The sequence below is a fragment of the Pithys albifrons genome, chromosome 7 (genome assembly GCF_047495875.1).
Source record: "Pithys albifrons albifrons isolate INPA30051 chromosome 7, PitAlb_v1, whole genome shotgun sequence".
NCBI classification, from domain to species: domain Eukaryota; kingdom Metazoa; phylum Chordata; class Aves; order Passeriformes; family Thamnophilidae; genus Pithys; species Pithys albifrons.
The window spans coordinates 17624062-17645536 of NC_092464.1; the positions used below are offsets into that span (position 1 = coordinate 17624062).

A 21475-nucleotide genomic window follows, 5' to 3' on the forward strand; every position below is an offset into this window, starting at 1 on the left:
CATGATTAAAATCTTAATTTTTCTATTGGTTGTCTTTTTCACTTCATGGCCCTTTTAAATTTTTGCCATTGTATAGTCTGGGCTGTCCTGGCAAGTGCTCTGACTGCTTTCACTGCTGTGCTGAAGATTGATTTCAGTCTATGGTTAATCTGGGGATAAGTACTTATGGAACAAAAAGATAAAACATAAAAAAGTTGATCCTGACTGAGGAGAAAAAAGCAACTAGATCTATCTAGTAAAGATAAGGTAAAAGAATACCAGATGGCAGATCTACCCTTGTATGCCACTGCTGAGTATTGCCTCAAAAAGGGTCTGGTGATGGAATTGGTATTTTCATGTTACAGTAGTTAACAGATTGCATCTCGTAATGAAAAAATCCAGCAGGAGACACAAAACATTGCAATTAAACATTCTCTTTATTGGGGCCTTGTTCCGAAATTGCACAAGTGATAAACACTCAAGAGTGCCCATCAGCACTGCTAATGAAAAGACCCCGAGTCACATTTTACACTTTTATTTGGATTTAGATCAACACCACAGAGAAGATACTTTGGTCAAACACAAGAACAGATTGCTATGCCGCTCTTTCCTGGCTGCAATAAATACAATAATGTGTAAAAAAAAATGCTGGTTCTCCTGAACACCAAATGTAAATCTTGGATTGGCACATACATCTAATAAATACGTTGTTTGCACTTAGCAGTTTAAAACGCAATTGCACATGCAAGATGTAACCAGGTTACTGATCACCCTCATCACTGTTCCTGTCCTATTTTTACTTCACAAGTTCTTTGCTTGCCTTTTTCCCAGCCAGAAAAAAGAATGTAATTTGCTGCCCTACTCAGTATTTCAGTGATTAGTCTGCTGATTTTGACACATTAGCAAAGGTCACATCGAGGGCCTTCCTGATAGAATTGGTATCTCCTCTACAGCTTGACTTGCAACACTATGCATTGCAGGTAGCAATGGAAGTCCACTGAAGTGAGGTGAGAGGCCTGCCCGAAAGCTGACAAGGAGAGAGAGGTTAACACCAAGCAAAGATAGAAGTAGAGGGATGGGTGTGAATGCAGTTCTTACAATATCAAGAGTCAATACTACTACCACACAAATAATGACGTATCAATAATATATTGTACAAGCTTATCCAGAAACACATGTTGATTTGCAACATTGTACAGTTTAAATCTAAAGTGCACAGCCTCAGTCTGAGGTGACGAAACAGTACTATCAATAAAGGCAACACAATTACAGACACAATTTATTTCCTCTTTATGTCCTCATGATATTACATTGATTCAATACTCCATTTATCTATTTTAGATTAAATTAGAACCACATTGCACTTCTTTTTTTGTCTTCAAGTATTTTAGAGACAGCAAAACAATATTGCTTTACAAACACAAACTGGCCATTTAGGCAAAGTTAAAACCAAAACTTTAGTAGGGTTATAAGTAGACAGGCCTAAGCCGCAGAACTCTTACCAACACTTCCAGATGTTGGGGGGAAAAGGATAAATTTCAGTTTCCAGGCCAGAGACACCTCTAATGTTAAGGACTGATGCAGCAAATGAATTCTGCGAGAACTGTGCTTCTAAAAAGGTTGTGAGGATCTGTGTGGCTGATTTTTTGGCAGATGTAGACTTATCTCAATTTTTTTTGCAATTTCATAAGCTGTTGTAGACAAGGATGGAGTCCAGCACTGAGAGAATCCTTTGACAAAACAATTTGTCACTTAGACACCATCCCTGTCACTCAGATTACAGTGATATTTAATTTAGGCTTTGTCTTACAGATTTGAACATCCTATAAGGAGTCTTTATTTTCTTAATGTGGCTGTGAGGTTGTATTCTATTTTTGTAATGGGAATTTCAGGTAATTAAAATTTTCCGTGTAGTTTTGGACTGCTCATAGCAAAAATAGTTTTGAAATGAGCATTTATTCAGACATATGTTTGTCTGGGGTTTTTAAATAGGCTTTTAAAACACAGAACACAGAAACCATCCAAATACAACCTTATTTCAGTCTTGGTTAGCACTGTATATTGATTGTGTGTCTGCTTAGGCCAAGTGGGAAATATAATTAGGAGTAATAGCATTCTATTGTTGTACTGTAATTGATCTTATTAAGTGGTTGTAAGAGCTGCAGTACTCTTGAGGTTTTTCAGTAATCAATCCTGGAGATGTACAATCCATATGACATGGAGAAAGATGTATTCTGTGGGCTTATATTTTAAAATAAGCAGTAACAAATATTCGAGGCACCTCCATCAAAAGAAAAAGAATCCTAGTTAATTTTCAGCTTCTGTCCTTGCAGTTTTATAACCCATATAAAATAAAAATATATAGTTTACAAAATAGGATTTTTTAAATATATATATTTCCTTTTGTAAAACTATACCTATTTAAATACATTTGAAATGTTGCTATAGGTTAATTAGAAATTCTGTTCTAATACTATGAAAAAGGCAAAATCCTTTCGCTTTCAAACATACAGCATGTATATTCTGCATCTCACCACCCTCCCGCCTGCTTCTCCCAATTTGATTTTGTCACAATTTTGGGCAACTTTGGCATAATTCAGTCCAATTGCTTTTAATTTCAAGTAATCACTGTGTTAAAATTGGGGATAAAATTTTAAATCTCTTCTGTTCTTCCTTATTTGTTTTAATGCAGCTTTTTGTGCAGCTAATTATTAAGGAGGCATTCTAAAACTCAGGAAAGGACTTTAAAGGAGTCATGTTTCTTGATTTTAAACTGTACTCTACTCCAACGCCACAATATAGAAATAGATTTACTTTGGAACAAACTACAAATACATTCGCACAGTTTGTGACAACTTAATTGTCTACTTAGAGGTCCAGGAACAGACTCTCACGCCCAGTTATTATAAATCTTGTCCCAGGCGTTCTATTTCATCAATCAGGAAATCAATGTCTTGGTGAGTTGCCGCAGGGTTTGAGATGACCATCCGGAAGAAGTTCGCTTTGTCTCCCAGGGGCTGATAACTCACCATGGTTGTGCCATACTCCATCATCCTGGCTTTTATCACTGGTGCCACCTGCAGAGTAACAAAAAGCAGGGGGTGATGCTGATCATTATTGTTGCAATTATTACCATCATTATTATCATCATCCTCATTATTATTAAAAGAGTATGCTTTCTTTTTTTGACAAAAGATGAAGAGCTACAAGAAACCATTGAAATGAAATCACATCCAATATTGATAAAAACATTAAATCCCACTAAAGAACAAATGTCACATTGAAAAGACACAGTTTATCCTGTTTCTTTGTCCTGCTCTTAAAATCACTGGGTAAATTTCCCTCTGCTGCTTTTTCAATATTGCTGTCAGGGACATAGTAGCTGATTTTGCAGCATTCAAAACATGGTTACAATCATTTGCCATTTTCTTTGCATATGCCAGAGTGCTGTAGTACTATTGAGCTTTTCCTGCACTTGCTGGGTTTTGTGACTGCAGTTCACAGTAACTTCCATAAACACACACAGAGCAAATAGGTGCTCCAGAGATCATGCAAACCTAGGGAATACCAAACTTGGGGACTAGAGCAAGGTGATGCCAGACTAACCTGAAGTGAAACAACCACGGCAGTGTCATTTGCCAGAACATCACAAGGTGACTGTTCCCTGGGACATCATTTGCCTGCACGCAAGGGTTTCACTGCTCCCTGCATGATACCCCAGGGGGCTCTGCTTACCTTCATCAGGCGGCTCGTCCTTTCTTCGCTGTCTTCCATACCACGCAAGCTGGGAGGTATGTACCAGAAGCAGACATTTGTGTGCTGAGGCTAAACACGGAATAATAATGTTTTGCACTGTAAGAAATGCTCATAATATCTCCATTCCAATTAAGTTTATGCCTTCCCTCCCTCTCATACATCATACGGTGACAGCAGTCAATGGTTTTCATTATTGTGGTGCACTGAGAGTCATCATCATTATTAATACAGGAAAGATAATTTCAAGCAATTTATTCCCCTGGTGTCAGATCACATCTGGTGCAGAAACACACTAACCAGCTGGGAAAATATATTTATGCCTTTTTGAGAAGCATCTAGATTTTGCAGATCCTGTCTGCTCCGGGGGCTGAAGGGATCGTGTGGCTAAGGCAAGAGTCTATTACAGATAATTTAGAGGTGAAGACCATGCATTTATTTTTCTTAGATGATAGAATAATATAGAATCTGATTCTGTAAACAGGAGCCACAGGTGGTGCATAAGAAAATCTAAGATTTTCTTACATTTAATGAATTTATTACTTCTCAATTTGATTCAGCTAGCTGCTGTATTAAAATGCATGCACCACAGTGTCTTAGCTCATTTAATGTCTATGGGGCCACTAAGCTGAAATTCATAAAGTAAGAACTAGCTGACATTTTGTGTATTTCTGCAATCTCCCAACATTTGCCTGCTTTGCTATGTTCCTCTTTGCTGGATGCTAAATGTATGAGTTACAGCAACTCCTACTGCTGCCAGTCCCTTTACTCATCATTAGACCCAGTGGACCAAATTCAGTGATGATGCGTGAGGTGGGGGAAGCAAAGTCTATAGTGGCATGCGGGTTTGAGTCTGTAATCTCTGAAGAAACATAGTGATTAACTTTGTTCTCTTTTACAGGTAAAACACCAGTTAACTTTATAATAGATGTCTCCAGGCCTGTCCCCAGCCATCACAGCTGGAGAGAGCTGCCCACAAAGTGATGGCCAAACACCAGACAGTTCAGTGCCATTCAGAGGTACAGCCACCCACAGGCTGCACTGCCTTGCCCTGGGCACTGTGCTTGAGCTGAACACCAGGCATTCAGGGGTCGCATTTCAGCTGGATTCCCTCCACAGAAATAACACCTCTGGAGATATTTGCACTCTGCACAGATGCAACTTCTACCCCCTGAGTCAGCTGGGCTCCCAAGCAACACTAGCCCCTGCCCTGCTGTGCTGCACCACATCACAGCAGGCATCGCAGTGCCATCCCATGTTATTCCAGGTCCCCTGTGACTGCTCACCTGAGGATGCTGATAAAATTACTTTGCATAACTGCACTTTTGGAGCTGTGTGGGGCACTGTAACCCTCACTCCTAACAGATCCTGCTATTAGGAAACTGCAACTTGGTTTTATTACATAAGAGCTGGTTCTAATTGTGTCTGTGTGTCTGTGTGTGCTGTGTTAGGCTGAGATAGCAATAATTAGTTTCAGTGGGGCTAAGCTGAGCAAACTCAACACTCATGCACCTGTGTCTCATCTCCACTGCCCCTGAATCCCATAAAGAAGAGAAGTATTGGTACAAAAGCAAGTTTTGTTGCAAGGGTCCCAGCTTTCCGTCTCATGCTGTTTCATATGATCTGCTGGTAGCACCCCAATAGGTAACCAATGCAAACACTGTTACCAACTGAGAAAAAGAAGTTGCAATACATACCTTTCCATCAAACACCATTTCATACCCTTCTCTGTTCTTTATTTTATTGTATAGGTATTCTGCAAGTTCCAAGCACTTATCAATTTGCGCTTCAAATCCTGTGGTTCCCTTTACAGAGAGATGAAAAAAAGAAGTTATGTAAATACCTGTTTGTGAATCAAAATAGCGAAAGGGCCACACAGCACTTGCCAGCACACCAGCACAAGTTACCTCTCAGAAGTCTCTGTGAGACTGATTAGGGATCTGAGTCTCTGTGATGACAGGCACTTTGCTAAGCACAGCTCATATGTCTCTAGCTTTTGCCACTGACTCCCCTATAGCGACCTCTGCAAAATAAACATTAGGTACTGGCTTGGTTCTCAGAAGTATTTTGCTGAGAACCTGAATAACACCTCTGACAAGGACTCCCCTCAGTAGACTTTGCAGAGAGGCTGAGGGTGGGTTTGGACAGCTTGGACTGGCACAGAGGAGGGTCTCTAGAAGGTACTGAGTTCCACACATGGGCAGCTTCCTGCTATTTTCAGAATAGAGAAATTTAATCTTCCAGGGGTGATGTGCCTGAGGCTTTTCCATGACTTTTTTTCCTTTTTTTTAGTTAAGCACAGAATGGGCAGATACGCTGTTAGAACCCAGTCTGATGCCTGTGAAAAAGCACACTCTGTTTAGATACTGCCTTGCCTCTGTAGTGTTTTTCTCTCTTCTTTCCTAACAGACACCATATAAACTCAGAAGCCATGTTTTTAAGAGCTGCAGAAAAACCTGCTTTTTCTTCTCTGGCAGAAGTCATAATCCTCTCTGCAACATCATAATTGTTCTTGCCATCACCAACTGTGATGCCTCAAACAAAGGATTCAGCTTCAAGGAGGAAGGGGAATAAACAGCTGGAATAGATAAACTCCTTAAGAAACACACATCCTATTTTGTAACCTTAATATTACAAGGTGGGTGTGAGAAGAGAAAAAGCAGTACAAGGCATATTGAAAAAATTGGCTTTAAAAGAAATGTCTCCCAGTAATAGATGCGTGTCCCTGCTAAATCTGTTCTGGCAGTGCAGAACTGACTTAAAAGTCCATGTCATTATCCCTCTGTGTATAGAGATTTCAAAACAGGATAGAGCTAGCACAGCCCTGGGAGAAAGGCTTGGAGTAAAAGAGAGACATGTGGCTAAAATCTCCTGCCACTCTGCAGTCTCCAACTAGCACAACAGCTATTGCAACAGAAACTTGCATCCTCCTTTACAGACTCCCACACCTCCTCAGAGTTTTAATGAAGAACATGAGGATCTTTAAGGCTTTCTGGAAATGAAAACTGTGATGTCACCTCCTCTGAACCAACCCAAGGCAACCTGACATAATACATTGAATAAATACACGCAAGAACTTATTTAGCAATATTCTGCAAGTATGAATGAATTAATCATTAGAGCTGGTGTTTACAGATTTCCCGGTGAAGAGTTTTTGATGAATTTTCCTCTACTCCTTCAAAAGATGACTTCAATATCTACTGCATGCAATGAAACTAGGTATTCCAGTCTTGATTTGCCATGTTTCATTTCTGAATGTCATTAAAACATCCTTCTGTTTCCAGCCATCTTTGTAACAACATTCCTAGGTGTATGATTTATGCCGTTAGACTCCTACAGTTACACAAAGCAAATGCTATGCAATGCTACAGAGTTCAAGTTTCAAAATATAATTTGTGCTGCTTTGAAGCTCAATTGTTAAAAGTATAAAACCCACAGAAAATAATAATGTTCTTTCTTTCATGTTATTTATGTGAAATTCAGGACAGATATTTTCTAAAATTATGATTACAGAAGAAAAAAAAAGCCAACTGTATCTGGTGTGCATGATTTTAATGCAAACAAATCTACAGTAGGCAGTCCTACCTTTGCCCTCCACATCAGCCATAGCTTGAAGACATCAACATGCCGTCCACATTGCAGAGCCTTGTCTCCAGTGTCATAAGACAGGTCATAGTGCTTGTCTTGTTGAAAGAGGTAGGAAGCATGCATTTGATTGCAACTCTGCATCAATCCCTTACAGAAACAAAGGCACACGCAAAGTGATGTCAGCACAGACGTGACTACCCCTTTGAGGGTTGCTTTGGGTGACAAATTATAAACACCCAAATTCGGTGGAATATGTGTACAAATGCAAAAGGAAGATCAGAAAAAAGGACAAAAGTAGACTAAGTTGCTCAATAAACTGTTTTTCACATCCCTTTCAGTGCCCAAGACACCTTGGTACCTAATCCAGTAATGTGTAATCCACTCCTACATCCAATGCATTTTTTAAAAAAAAGCTGGACTTTGTGCTTCTTAGCATCATTATGCTTAAATTCATTTTTGGATCTTGATTTTTACCTTTGTTCTATTTCCTTTTCCTCCTTTCCTTGGAAGGCATCTTTTCTGGTTGAGTCACACTAAGACAATTTGGTGACTAATCTAAATAGTATCACAGCACTTGTCAATTGCTTTGGTCTTGAAAATTCTGATTTTTATTGTTTTTTTCTTTGTAGGAACAGTTCTTTTCTGCAAAGCCCTCAGCTGCAGATTGGATGCTTAAGTGTAATAGAAAGCTTTGAGGAGACAGAAGAGCATATGGCCTTTAATAGCCAGCTACAGCTATTTCTGGGTTGTAACATACCATTCTGAGAGGCAGCTTTGTGGGAGGGACAGAAGCCAACAAGGTGAGGAAACCTGGCTCATGAAAGCATGAGGTTTCCTTTTTAGCTTTTTAAGTAAAATGCAGAGAGCCATGTTCTGGCTCCAGTTAAGACGTCAACCAAGCTTATGGCAGACCTTAGGGCTGTTGCCTAAAACAGCAATTTCCAGTCCAAGAAGAATCAAAACATGTCTGTTTATCGTGAACTCTAATCTTTATATGTAACTGAAAACTGAGACAGCAAAATGAGAGGGGCAAAAAACCCTGACTTTCTCCTAATCTGAGCCATCTGTTCTCACTAGAGGTCAAGGATGGTACTGACTTCAGCCAAGCAGTATTTGTCTCACAGACTGACCCAGAGGACAAATAAAAGCCAGTTTCTCCCTTCCTAAGTGCAATCATTTTGTATACAATCTGTTGTACAGCTGTTAGCAAAACAGCAACTATCTTTGTCATAGCTGGTTTATTAAATGGCGGTTGTATAGCAGCTGTCCCAGTAACTGATTGCTATCTGAAAATTACAGGCTTGAAGGGTAATTCAAATTTTAGTACTAAATGAAATGTCTACTTTTTAATTCAAGTGAACTTAAGTGTTCCATTTTTACTTCCATGTGCTCCTAAGTGGATATATAGATCAGAGCTGGGTAGGAATATTAGAAAAATCTATAAAGTGTAAAGATGCCTTGATTCTGGACCAAATGTGCTGCATGTATACCATGCTCATTCCAAGAGGACCAGAGTTTGCCTACAGTTTTGTCTTATGCTACACAGCAACTTGTGGGGTTACACAGCTATGCTCCCACAACTTAATTATGGACATTTAAAATGGCAAGTCAAAAAACTCTGTGAAGATACTGCCATTGACTGGCTCTACCATTTCTACTAGACAGCTGCTTGAATTCCTTTTGCAGTCACAGCATGAGCACGTAACCAGAGATCTAGTTCTCAGTTTCTTTTATAATCCTCATCACATTAGCAATTATTAGCTATGACACACTTAGGAAGACAGTATCCAGGATTTCCAGAAGCAAAATGCCAGAAAGGAGCAGAGAAGCACATATACTGTGACATACCTCTTCTCTTACTAGTAGGGCTGAACACTGCAGTGGGACACCCATCATCTTGTGAGGGTTCCAGGTCACTGAGTTAGCCCTAGGACAGAAAAACCACATTAAAATCAAGACATCATACTATGTGATGAAACCACAGAGGCATTTAGAAATAGTAACAAACATGTAGCAATGTGCACCTTTTTTTCTTTTTCTGAGTAAAACTGAAAATAACCATGGTTGATATTAGGAAAGCAATGCCTTCACGGGACTAATCTACACTAGCTGGTTTTTGGATGACAATCTTGGCAATTTACCACAGGATAACTGCTCTATCCACTGAACTTAATCAGTATTAAACTTTCTGGGGAGTCATCTATACTTTATAAACATAGGCGAAACTTTCTGAAAACACCCACTTGACTGATGAATTTTCTGAAATTGCACAGCTGATTAAAGATGCAGATAGGAAGCTGGCAAACTAGCAGACTTTCTCCGATTCCCATTTCAGCAAGATTTGAATAAGGAGCTCATAAAGGCGTTAAGAATTCCTTGAAATACTTCTGGGTATCACTAAGTAAATCTGAGTAACTCAGAAAACCTGGCCCAAAGCAATTTTCCTCATTGTTCTGATGATGGCAAATTTTCATAGCTCCACAATTTTAGCTTGGCTATGGCAACCACAGTAATAAGCACAGAACTGATCCATCTTGCCACAAGAGTCTGATCCCGTCTCCCTTCAGGACACATTTGTTGGAAAAACTGTTGTCAGCCTAAATTTGGTGAACAAACAGGGTGCTGATACAATACAGACTAGAAAAGAGGCATTTGAGAACATGATGAGGGCTGAATGGAAGATTGTCCAGTTGTTTATTACTTTAATTTTGTGTTATGCTTGACTGGCTACTTTATAATTACTATTATTACATGTGATGATTAGCTGATAAATGTATGTATTTGCATCCTATTTGGCAGGCTATCAAGGATACATGGTGCACATGATTTCATCTAGTGCAGTGATTTGCATTTTGATGATAAAAATTGGCCTAAGTCCATCAACTGAGGCACATGAAAACTTAGAAGGACCTGGACGCATTTGAAGGTAACATCAATGTGAACAGAGGTATGTTAGAATCTGACAGTGTTCTCCTTTGTATGACTTGAAGACAGTGCTCCAGGTTTATCAATGTCCTGCTAAATTGCTTCCACTTCTTCAAAGCAAGCAATTTCAAAATTCACATGGACATCAGGCAGTACTCCTGTGCTTTCCTTTTGGCTATTTAAATGGGGCTGTGCAAGTGCCTGATGCAAAATCTGTAGGGAACAGCCTTCCATAGGCAACATCTGGCCACTTGGCTTGGCTTTTTGAGTATTTAGCAGCTTTTAATCAGCTCAGTCAGTCATCTGATGGCAACATCAAAGCTAATGATTCTGAACATGCATTCAGGTCTATGAATTTCCTTTGATATGATACTTTTTAATTTTTATTTTTACCTAAGCAAAATCAAGCAGAAATTCTTTAAGAGACCTCTAAGTAGCAATAGTGCTATGGGTTTTCTCGAGAAAAAGGATTAATTACTGACAACAGACAGATGTGAATTATCTGTCTAAAACATTTAATTTACCCTAAAATCATTTATTTACTCAATTACATACCAACTGCACACAGAAAAAAATTCACTATGTAAAATAAAAATCCACCACTTTTCTTTTGTTATCAGTTATTTTGGGCTTTGGTCACCAATATATGCTTGAAGAAATTGCTGACTGAGACAAATGATGAGGTAAAAAAACCTACATGAATCCACAGATGTTTTCTAAAAGCATCTCATATTTGCCCAAATAACTGAGCACCAAGCACCTATGTGTTTTTTTAGCTGTGGGTCAAAGATAGGAAAAATAAAAAAGGAATATTTTTCCTTCAGAGATTTCAAACTGATGACAGGAGAGATTCATGACTGGCATAATTTGGTCTTCAGCCATCACTAAATACAGACTGAGGTGCATTCACTGACCAGCCACAGCCCTGGAAAGGGTGTCTGGACCCTATATGGGAGCACTGATTCACTGCAAACATGCTTTTCTCATGTAGCTGTCAACTCCTGCCTGAGTCTCTGGAAGAGGGACACCAGGCTGAAATGCCTGATGGTGGCCAGACCTATCTGCTCCAGAGACCAGGGTACATGCGTCCTTCAGCCTGCCTTTGATCAGCCTGAAATCTGCGCTGTGGGGACTGGAGGGCACATAAGATAGATCTGCAACTCCTCCTGCCTGTGACAAGAGCATTTCTGCTGGACTGCCTGTTACCAGAAGGATGTGAATACTCTTGAGCACAGTGTGCCCCAGCTAATGCTCTCTCCTTGTACCTTTCTTCCCTACAAAACAGTACCAGCTTCAGTTCTCTTCTATTCACACCTGTAACCATGCAATTATCTACCCTGGAACAGGAATGTCCATGACGTTCAGTCTGCTCTAAATGTTCCCACTCTTGAGATCTGGACAAACTGAAATGAGCCCCTGTGTCCATCATGCAGAGGAAGAGCATTGGAAAAGACAAATTTCCTTAATTTATTGCCCAACACATGGAGATAGTACATATCAAAGCACTAAATAAAATCCATTGGAGCTCTGGATCTAAAGCATATTATTTGGAAAATTCTCCAAAATACATTTAACCTGAACTTCTTATTACAGCACAATTTGGACAGCAATTAGGGAGGCAAACCCTTTGTTTCATACTCTGCCCTAGTAGGTAACTATGTAGATTTTTCTAACTTGCTGGATATTTGCATATATGTCCTTTTAATGCATGATATGTAAATTTGGAGTGTTGCAGGCAGTCTTAACTAAATCAAATTCATAGAACCATTGACTGGTTTTCAAATTTTGCATGTGAGATGTATGAGAAAGGAACTGAACCATCAAGATATCCTCCTAATCTCCAGGAACAGGATGAAGTTGTTTGTAATTTTAATTAGCACGGAACAACAATTTGATTTATTGATAAAGAAGGCAGAAGGGAGTAATGATTTACTCTCAAATACCATGAGCTTCAGGAAATATACAAATGTAAGAGTGACTCCATCTAGCCCAGTATACTCTATGAAGTATTCTAGAAAGTTAGTCCACTCAATACAGTGGATGTAGGAGGTGAATGGGAAGAATACAAAATATTGGGAAGAATACAAAAAGCATATATGAATTTTCTCTAAATACTCTCTGAGCTCCCACTCAGTTGTGGCTCATGGAAATCCCAAATGGTTTTTATTTATCTTTCCTTGAATGTAAATAAATCTTAACATCCTATGGAAAGGATTTCCATAGTTTCTGAGTAAGCAGCTGTTTTTAAACTCAGTTCTTCTAGCCTGGACTAACATCACTTAAGTTAATCTCTATGTATCTGCAATGTTTATGAGCTCAGGACTATGACTGTGTGTATAAATACAAGCTCAGATATACTGAGAAGATGTCATTAACACAGCTTGGAGAGGGCGTTCTCTCCAGAAGTGACAGAGTAGGACATCTGTTCAAACTGCAGGTGCATCCACCTTTTACACTTCAGACTTCCGTGCCCAAGATCTCCCAGATTCATTTCTTCAAAAAATACAATTGCTAATTCATGCTGGACACTGAATCAGAGAATGCTGCAGAAACCACTCTGGACCTGTGAATGCATGATGGAAGGAACAGAAAAACGATCATGAAATGTCTGCTGTTTGCACTACAAAACAAAGTGCCACACTACTGTAGCACTGAACAAAGGCACTTAGCAATGGTATTTCAACTGGAAAGACGATTTCTTCCTACTGTATCTTGGAGATAACACTCTATACCATTGCTATGGTAATCACAAGTGTGGTAAAATGCATTTAATAAGCGACTTTTATTTATACTAATAAATCATACCTTTCAATGCCGTTTAACTTCCATTTGTGTTTTCTTGACATCAGGAGCCCGCCACCCCATGCTCCCTGGAAGGCAGGACACATTATCTTAATGAGAACTCTGCTTTTCTCCATGATGACATCTGTGTGTTCACATCAGTTTGGGACCCTTTCTTTTTTCTTGCTGATGTGGCACATTCCAAAATGACCAGGCAGATGGGGCCTGAGGCATTAGCAATGTGAACAATTTTCTTCCAGTAGCTTGGAAGAAGCGGTTAATAGCCCATAATCCAGGCACCCACCCTTATCATGCGCTAACCCCTCACTCCCTCCCTCCTCTGACACGGCACATCGAGCTGCCCCATGCTGTAATTGACTTGCAGAGCTGCTCCTCAGTAAGCTGCCTTTTATCTTTTAGTGACTAAGTGGTGATAAACCAGGCTGGGATCTCAGCTGCTCGGGGGAGTGTTCATCATATTTTGGACCCACTGCTGCTTGCCCTCTATTCATTTGCTTTCTTCACAGAGATCTGGGACAAGCAGGCATTTCATGCAACTGAGAAGTATTTAAGGTAAATATAAATTCTTCATTTGAATTAGACTGATCTTGGTTGGCACAGTAATCCAAAAGCAAGATACTCAGACCTTGCTTTTGGAGGGTCAATTACCAAGTCTTCTTGGAGAAAAGATTTGCAAAAATGACAGAGAAGCCATTCTAGGGCTGAAAGATAATTTTTCAGAAAGATTTCTTGGCAAGAGCCTGCCTAAAGCTAAGTAGCCAATCTGATAAAATTCCCTAGCATTTGCATTAAACTGTTCAGCAATTTACAGTACTTTATGCCAGACAAATGTAGACTTTTCCTTATGCATTTATTTTGCAGCTGCTGCAGAAGCCAAGCCAGTGCTCAGTATGCTCATATGTATTTCTTTACTAATGGCATTTAGAGATAAAGCTGAAAGCCAAAAGGACTCTAACTAGGTCATCTTAAGTGTCCTAGTTGCTGGAAGTAAAAGTACAGTCACAGCTCCTAAAATATCCCTCTGACCTAAGCCTCTCAGAACAGTAGGAAGTCAGTACTTGGGTGTTAGACTTAATTACAGGACCCAAATGCAATGGGGTTTGTACAAGATGACACTGTTCAAAATGAATAAATCAATGCTACTACACCTTGTAATCCAGCCCTCCATGAAAGATGGTACTTACATCCACATGCATCCAGATTTTGTATTTCTTGCAGATGTCTGCAATAGCTATGAGAGGATCAAATGCCCCATACACTGTTGTTCCAGCTGTGGCACTCACCAGAAAAGGCACAAATCCCTATAAGAAAGCACAGAGGTATTTTGCACAGTCAGAGTGTTGCAGCCCCAGCTCCCCTTGTGCTGCCCCCACAGTGAGCCCACAAGCGTCTCTTGGAGGACATCCCTGCTACGTTACAATTGGTTTTCTCAAAGTTTAGACGTCAGCGATATTATAGTTTCTACCTTAAGGTGGCAGCAAACTTCCAAACCAGCATCCTCTATTTATTAGAATGCATGAGACAGGTAAGGGCTCAACACAACAATTCTGCTTCACACCACGTGCCTGAAACAAAATAGTGTTTGCTGCAGGATGTTGCATAAAACAAACCTCACCCAGGCACCACAGTGAGAGAAGCATTTTTGGTGGACTCTGCCCTGGGCTGCACTGGAATTACCCCAGCAAGTGTCTGGACATGTGGTGTCCCAATTTTGTCAGTGGAAACACTGTGCCTGGGGGTGTCTCCCAGGGCAGCGAACAGGGAAGGTGTGGGGCTTGCCTCCACCCCCATCCCTCACGCAGAGCAGGGAGACAGCACTTCTAAGGGAAAAACAGCAGCCTCCACGGAAGCCAGGGACCACCTCTTGGATTCCCTCTGCTAAGTGCTGTGCCTCATAGTGGAGCACTCAGCTTCCATAACTTTTGCACTATGAGGTCTGGGGTCTGCAGAATTTTTACCAGTGTTTCATTTTAATTTCATCTGTAGTTTTTGATTTCAAAAGGAGTACTAAGAGGTCAAGAGCAGTTACTTTTTTGTAACTGGTTTAAACTGGGGTTTAAACCATTCGAAAGGTCTAACCTTGCAACAGTCTGTAGGTTTGAGTGGACCTCTATCATAATTTTGCCTTATTTTTTTATCTACTGTATTGCTTTTCTTGGAAGAAGTGACCTTTTAATGGAGACCTGTGTTATTAATGAGCTTTGACTGCTGTGTGTCTGATGAGTATCTACATAAATGTTGAAAGCACAGGGCTGTCCTCATTGCATACTTTACATTCAGATGTTTTAATTCTAGCTTCTGTTAATGAACACATAAAAAAGTAGTGCATATATACAGATGTGTGGATTTTATCTTCCATTGCTTTGGTGAGTCTACGAGGTGTAATTTCAATGCATTACACTATAACAAATTCCCCAAAATGGTTATTCTGTTTTTGACAAAATTCAGCTGAGAAACTACATCATAGGGAGCTAATATAAAAAAATGCAGAACATTATGCAGAACAATAGATATAAAGAAAGCCAAATAGCTCATGGACATTATAAAGTAGCTCTAAACCTATTTTCTCAGCAACCATTGCCTCATTAATTGGCAGGCTACACTTCTGAGAAATTAATAAAAACTTAATGGGCAAGCCTGTGCTTTTTTACCAAGGAAACCAAAACAACTAGCTGTACCATTATTGTTTTTTTTATTTCTTTGGAAGCAGAAAAGCTGCTAAACTTACTTTTTGTTTGGCTTCAAGAATTCTTCTTTCAAGGTCTGATGGGATCATTTTCCCTCTGGAGCAAGAGAGAGTTGTATCAGTAATTTGATCTTGAAATCAGCTTTTGCTGTTATGTCTTCACTTAATAGGAAACCCAAAGAAGGAGCAAAGTTACTATTCTGCCCAAGGGTTATGCAGCAATGAAGAGAACAAAAAGACCTTGTCCACTACTCTGAGTTTTCATCCTAATTATTTAGTCAATATATTTGTGTCAATACCGTAACTGACAGAGGTTACCTCATGGCCACACCCATTAAAGACTGATGCTGCTCCATGGAGCCTCCTGGTCCTGTTTGATGTTACGGCACTGGGACTAAGCTCCAGGCTCCCAGGGAGAGGCTCAGCCCAATGTCCCAAGAAGTTTGCTGGGTGCCAAATCCCATGGTCCCCTCTCAGCAGCCACAGCAAATGACAGCTGAGCAACATGGCCTTGAGCAGCGCAACTCAGCTGTGCCGTCAGCAGTGGTCTCCATGTTTCCATCTCAGGGATGACTTTTTGCATTTGCTTGAGGCAGGGTATGAGAGAAGGTACCAGTCTAGACTCATTAAATGAACTGTCAGGCTCTTTGCACTGACTGTATTTGCAACACCTCTAGTATGAACATCTACCTCAGATTCAGACTCAGTGGTATAAGGCTTGAAGGCTAATATAGGAAATCCCATAAATGACTTACATACAAGACAAAACACTGTTGATATAAATATTAAAATTAAGGTTTTCTTTGCTTTATATACAAGCAAAACTATCAAAGAAGTACTAATAATAGCAATACAAACATGATAGCTTCCCACATTACAGAAATAAAGTCTTCATTGACTTTGAATGTTGTACATTTAGAGTAATATTAATTTTTAAAGACTTTTCCACATTTTTTATTTCACTAAGCCATCATTTCCTGTTGCTATTATAAAAGGAACAACCTTTACTAAAGTTCAAAATGGTAGTTACAGGGAAACTAATAAAAGCATTAATTTGTTTGTCCACAGAAATGCCTGAACTGTTTTCATTACATTTGTATGCATGTAAATTTTAATTATTAATTTATTGTGATAAGATGCTGTTGGTTTTGTAAGTTTTCAGCCTTACATAGCTTAAAATAAAACAGTATTTCAGTAGGAATAGGTTTGTACTGCTGAATTTTTTGCAAAATCTCCCCTGCATATTCAAAACACTAGAACACTGAAAGAATAACTAGAAATAAAAAGCTCTACAAATCTAAAACTTAGCCCTGATTTTTCTTGCAGAAGTTCAAAGGAAGGTCGAAAGAGTATTCAACTCATTTTGAGTTGCCCCAGACACATGTACATGTTCAGAGAAAAGCAGTAGTCTTATCCTCAAAAGCTGCTTCTGGGATCATTAGAGAAATAAAGAAAATAAAACTATGACAAAGAAAGTAATGAGTTCCTCCTCAAAGTATAGTTCAGATGTTGGTGGTCTTTAATAGTTTCTAATTTAGTAAGCTTGTGCATGGAAACACACACAGAACTGGGCAGATGTTTCCATTGCCCAAATTTTTTTAACAAGATAAGTGATTATCCAGTCCCTGGTCCCACTAATTATATGCAGCAATTCATGGACTGAAGAGTGCAATGGCCAAGCAATGTCAAGCTTTACTGACTAAACCAGACAAACTTGGCAGGTGTAGGTCATGGTGGGAAAGAGCCACTCAAAAGTATGGTTGTTCATGCTGGAAACATCAAAAAGATCTCATGGTGCTTCTTCACCCTTCCACAGGTACACATCTTCACAGAGGGTTATCTCAACCACACCAGCACACATCTTGTGCAAACAAATCTGCACTGTCCCTGTGGTGTCTGCTGGGATTTTGTGAGACATGCAGTAATCCTGATGTTTACTTCAGTGTGGGCAGGGCAAGCCTTGTGGCCTTCCCAGAAAATCACCATGCTGAATTTGCACAAGAAGAAAAGGAAGACACGACTTCATAGATCCACGTCTGTCTTTAGTGAACAGAAACAATCAGAGGTTGATTTTGGTATGTGTTGGTTGTCTTGACGTTGTCAATAAATCCTCTTCAAGGTGTGCTCAGTCTTTTGTTAATAAAGAGATAATAAGTCCATAAGTCAATATGCAGGCACTGTGATTAGCACTGTCAATTGCTTAGTTGGTACTTGTTTCTTAATGTGGGAGCAGAGTATTATGACAGCAGCAAAACCTTCTATTTATGCTAGATACATAAATAATTCAGTGCCTTCTAACAATGAGGGACTCAGGGACTCAGCATTTTCTACTGAAAAGACTCTCAATAGAATCAATAAGGATTTTTCTATTAATTTTTGTCCCACAGAAGGTAAATCTTCTTTAGATCATGTTGATTTTGTTAATGTACTTTTGTTTTCTCAAAGTGGGTTTTCATAGAGAATTGAAACATTTTGTTTGGGTGAGTTAAGAAAGAAGTTATCTACCACTGGTTTTTTGGAGCCTATGTGACCCCTGTAGATTAGCTGCCTGCTGTGCTACTCCTTCGCAGGGGCCATCATCCTTCTTAGCCTATGCTGCCCACAATGCTGCCAAAGATCCCTCTCTTCACATCTCATTGCAAGGGTGTCCTCATCAAGGGCACTGAGGGAAATGTAGCCCGGCTGAGAAAGATGGTGGGGGCATGAAGCAATAAAATTTATATTAGCAAATGCTCCTAAATATTACACTCTTATAAATAAAAGGCCCACTGACAGTTTCTAAATGCTCTGTTTTGACCAGAACAAGCTTCCTCCTGGTTTCTTAGCACAACATATAAAGAATGATGTTAGCTTGATATTGTTTTACTTCAGGATGAAATAAAAGGAAGTATCAGAAACTCACGAGGAAGAGAACTTTTAAGATTTTTGATGAATTCCAAAACCTGACTCATAAAGAAGCTACTGACAGAGCCAGTTCCTCAAATGGGATAAATTACTGCATGGCTGCTGAAGATGACAGTGCTATGACAAATTATACCAACTGCTGACCGCAGCTACACATTCTCTCTGAGCAGAGCACCTGATGATCTTCCTTTATGTACTGACAAAAAGAGCTATATTTGACATCTTTACTTACCTTTCATCACATCTAATCAAAATCACACTATCTGTACCAATACCCAAGGCCGCAGCTCCTTTCTTCACAGAAAAGTGACTCTGAAAAATAAATTCATTATTTATTATTTTTATTATAATTTCTTATCTAATTTAATATAAACCTCTACCCTCTTGCAAGCCCTTCAGCAAGAAGTCCCACACAGGCAATAATTTCATTCACAGCCTTTTTGGAAACTGATCACTGTAATTTGACGCTTTGTATCAGGTCACTACTGTCAACTAGAGAAAGAGCAATCACCCTAATCTGGATTTACTCCTGGAATATTAAATGCACAGCTGTGGCCAATGATGGACCCAAATTCTGTCCCCGATGCACACCCGCAGCTTTTACTGCTTGTACAGCTTCAGCTATGAGCTTAATTTACTGAAGCAAAATATTCTTCCCTAGACAATTACTTTCGTTTATGATGTTCAGAGTGATGTGCTACTATGTAACTTTACAGCAAATAACAGACTGAGAGAAATAAGGCCAATTGTGATCTCATGCCAGTGAAAGCTAGTAACAACTCCTACTAATAAGCAAACATAGTACAGTTTAAAATCACAGCAGGCCTATTAGTAAGGTTATTAGTTAATCTGTCTCTACTGAAAACAATGTGGAAGTTACATCCTGGAGTGCAAGTTAGCCTGATTTTCTCTTGCTCATAGGACTTAACTCCTGAGCCAGTGTTGGTTTATAATTCTAATTTAAATCACTGAGATTATGATAATTAAATGGTTTTTTATCAAATTATACTCCCAAGAATCTGATTTTGTATTAACTCAAATCTAGCTGTTCACAACACTGTCCAAAGTAGTTTTAACTACAGATTATTAAACTTTTAAAAAATGGAAATTTTTTACATATACGACAGTACCATTAGCTTAGGATGTAACACTTCAAAAAGATCAAGAATATAAAAATCTAACAGGGCTTTTTAAAAGTCCACTACGTTAAAGAATAAAGAAAGACCTAGTCAGCAGAAGACCATGAAGCAGAGAAGTAATCACTAGTACTTTGTCAAGGGAGTATTTGGCTTCAAAAGTAATGCAATCAGCAGAGAGCTGAAGGGAAAGAGATTGACACGGTGGTTATACAGATGTGCTTCCCTTGAAGGTCCTGAAGTCAGTGGGATTTCACTGCATACTAAAGGGTTCCTCCATACATAATGAACACTTTAGGAATGAAAATAAATTCTAAGTCAACTTAATGAAAGATGAAGAAGACTAGAACTACAACACTACACTCAACAAGTAAAAACCTCTGTGTTTTAAAAATTGCTCAGGGAGTAATTTTCAGTGAGTCTTAACTGCTATGGTTAAGGTTGCATAAGAGTTTCCCTTCAATTTCTTTTATTTTTGTAAGACTGTATCTCACCATTTTGGCTGAAATTCTTAGAAGTTTTCATGATGCCCACTGACTTTCAATATCCAGACATTTTGAAGAAGTTCAGATTGCTCCTGAGCCAGGATTCACTGATGATGCATGGACAATTTGAAAATACTTCCTCAGGTCATACTACATTCGTTTTTCAAATGCAGTGGGTTGGTACAGCTTTCCCCCATGGGACATGGCTGCAGTAAACCAACAATGTGCACTGAGCAGACACTGAACACACTGCCTAGATGTAAAATCAACTTTCAAGGCTCTGGTGCAGCAGACCACCTCAGTCCCTGAACTAAACACGCTCTGAAGTGTAAACAGACACAGCTTGGACTGATGAAAAAATGAAATTCATGCTCATCACTTAGATGTGCTACAGGGGATTTGTGCTTAAGTGTTTTGCTGTATTAGACTGGGCCTGTTGCAGCTAGCCTAACCAAGCTTACATCAGCAAGTAGGCTCCTCTGAATTCTGGGGGAAACAGGCACCTCCAGGTGAGGGTTCATCATCCAGCATAGGGGTTGCTGGTTTGGAGTGGGTGCTGAATGACATCAGGTGAAGAGGTTTCTACCCTTTCCCTAAAGAACAAGTCCTGTTATATCTGATGTCTGTGAGAGTGCAAAGTATACAGCATCTGTAGCCACCAGCACTCTGGACACTACAGATGTTTGATTTTAACATTCTGACATTGTCCAGCCATTAACACCACCAGTCACTGGTATGTTTGCTTTAGAGAGGGAGTTTGCCCTGCTGTTTTTCTAGTTGGGAGCCACAAGATGCTAAGAAGTGTTTCTAGACAGCACATCACAGCTAAGCCATCACACGGGTATTTTTCATGGCATGTTACTTATTTCATAGAACTGAATTTTTGAACAAACACATTTCCATGAGCTTCATCACCTTCACTGAATTCAGTGGATTCTTCCCCAGTACAAATGCGCTGTAGATGAAGGCTTTGGCTGTGACTAATTCACAGACCCCTAAACACTGAAGACACAGAAGTCTCTTTCCAGCCTTGTGGGTCTCCCTGAGCCCCATGGGGCAGCAGTGCAACTTTGTGAGAGCAGGGAGGAGTAGAGACCATGAGAAGGGTACTGGCAGGAGGAAGCTTATAAAAAATTCCCAGTTTTAGGAAGACATCTTTGAACTTCGCAAAAATTGAAATGGAGCTACAATATTGGCAGCATAAAGACAGTTCATTG

General features: G+C 39.5%; 1 protein-coding gene across 2 annotated transcripts in view; it reads right to left on the minus strand.

Moving 5' to 3' along the window:
• Window positions 1–397: 397 nt before the first annotated feature.
• The window catches only part of GAD2 (glutamate decarboxylase 2), a 42955-nt gene continuing 21877 nt past the window's right edge, over window positions 398–21475 (minus strand). For both annotated transcript variants that reach the window (XM_071560395.1, XM_071560394.1), the window contains exons 8-16: window positions 18870–18949; window positions 15776–15830; window positions 14232–14348; window positions 13051–13115; window positions 9169–9247; window positions 7318–7467; window positions 5430–5537; window positions 3715–3804; window positions 398–3056 (exon numbers count right to left, since the gene is read on the minus strand). In XM_071560395.1, the coding sequence (XP_071416496.1) occupies window positions 2883–3056; window positions 3715–3804; window positions 5430–5537; window positions 7318–7467; window positions 9169–9247; window positions 13051–13115; window positions 14232–14348; window positions 15776–15830; window positions 18870–18949 (918 nt within the window). In that variant the 3' untranslated portion in view covers window positions 398–2882. The remainder of the gene's footprint in view (window positions 3057–3714; window positions 3805–5429; window positions 5538–7317; window positions 7468–9168; window positions 9248–13050; window positions 13116–14231; window positions 14349–15775; window positions 15831–18869; window positions 18950–21475) is intronic.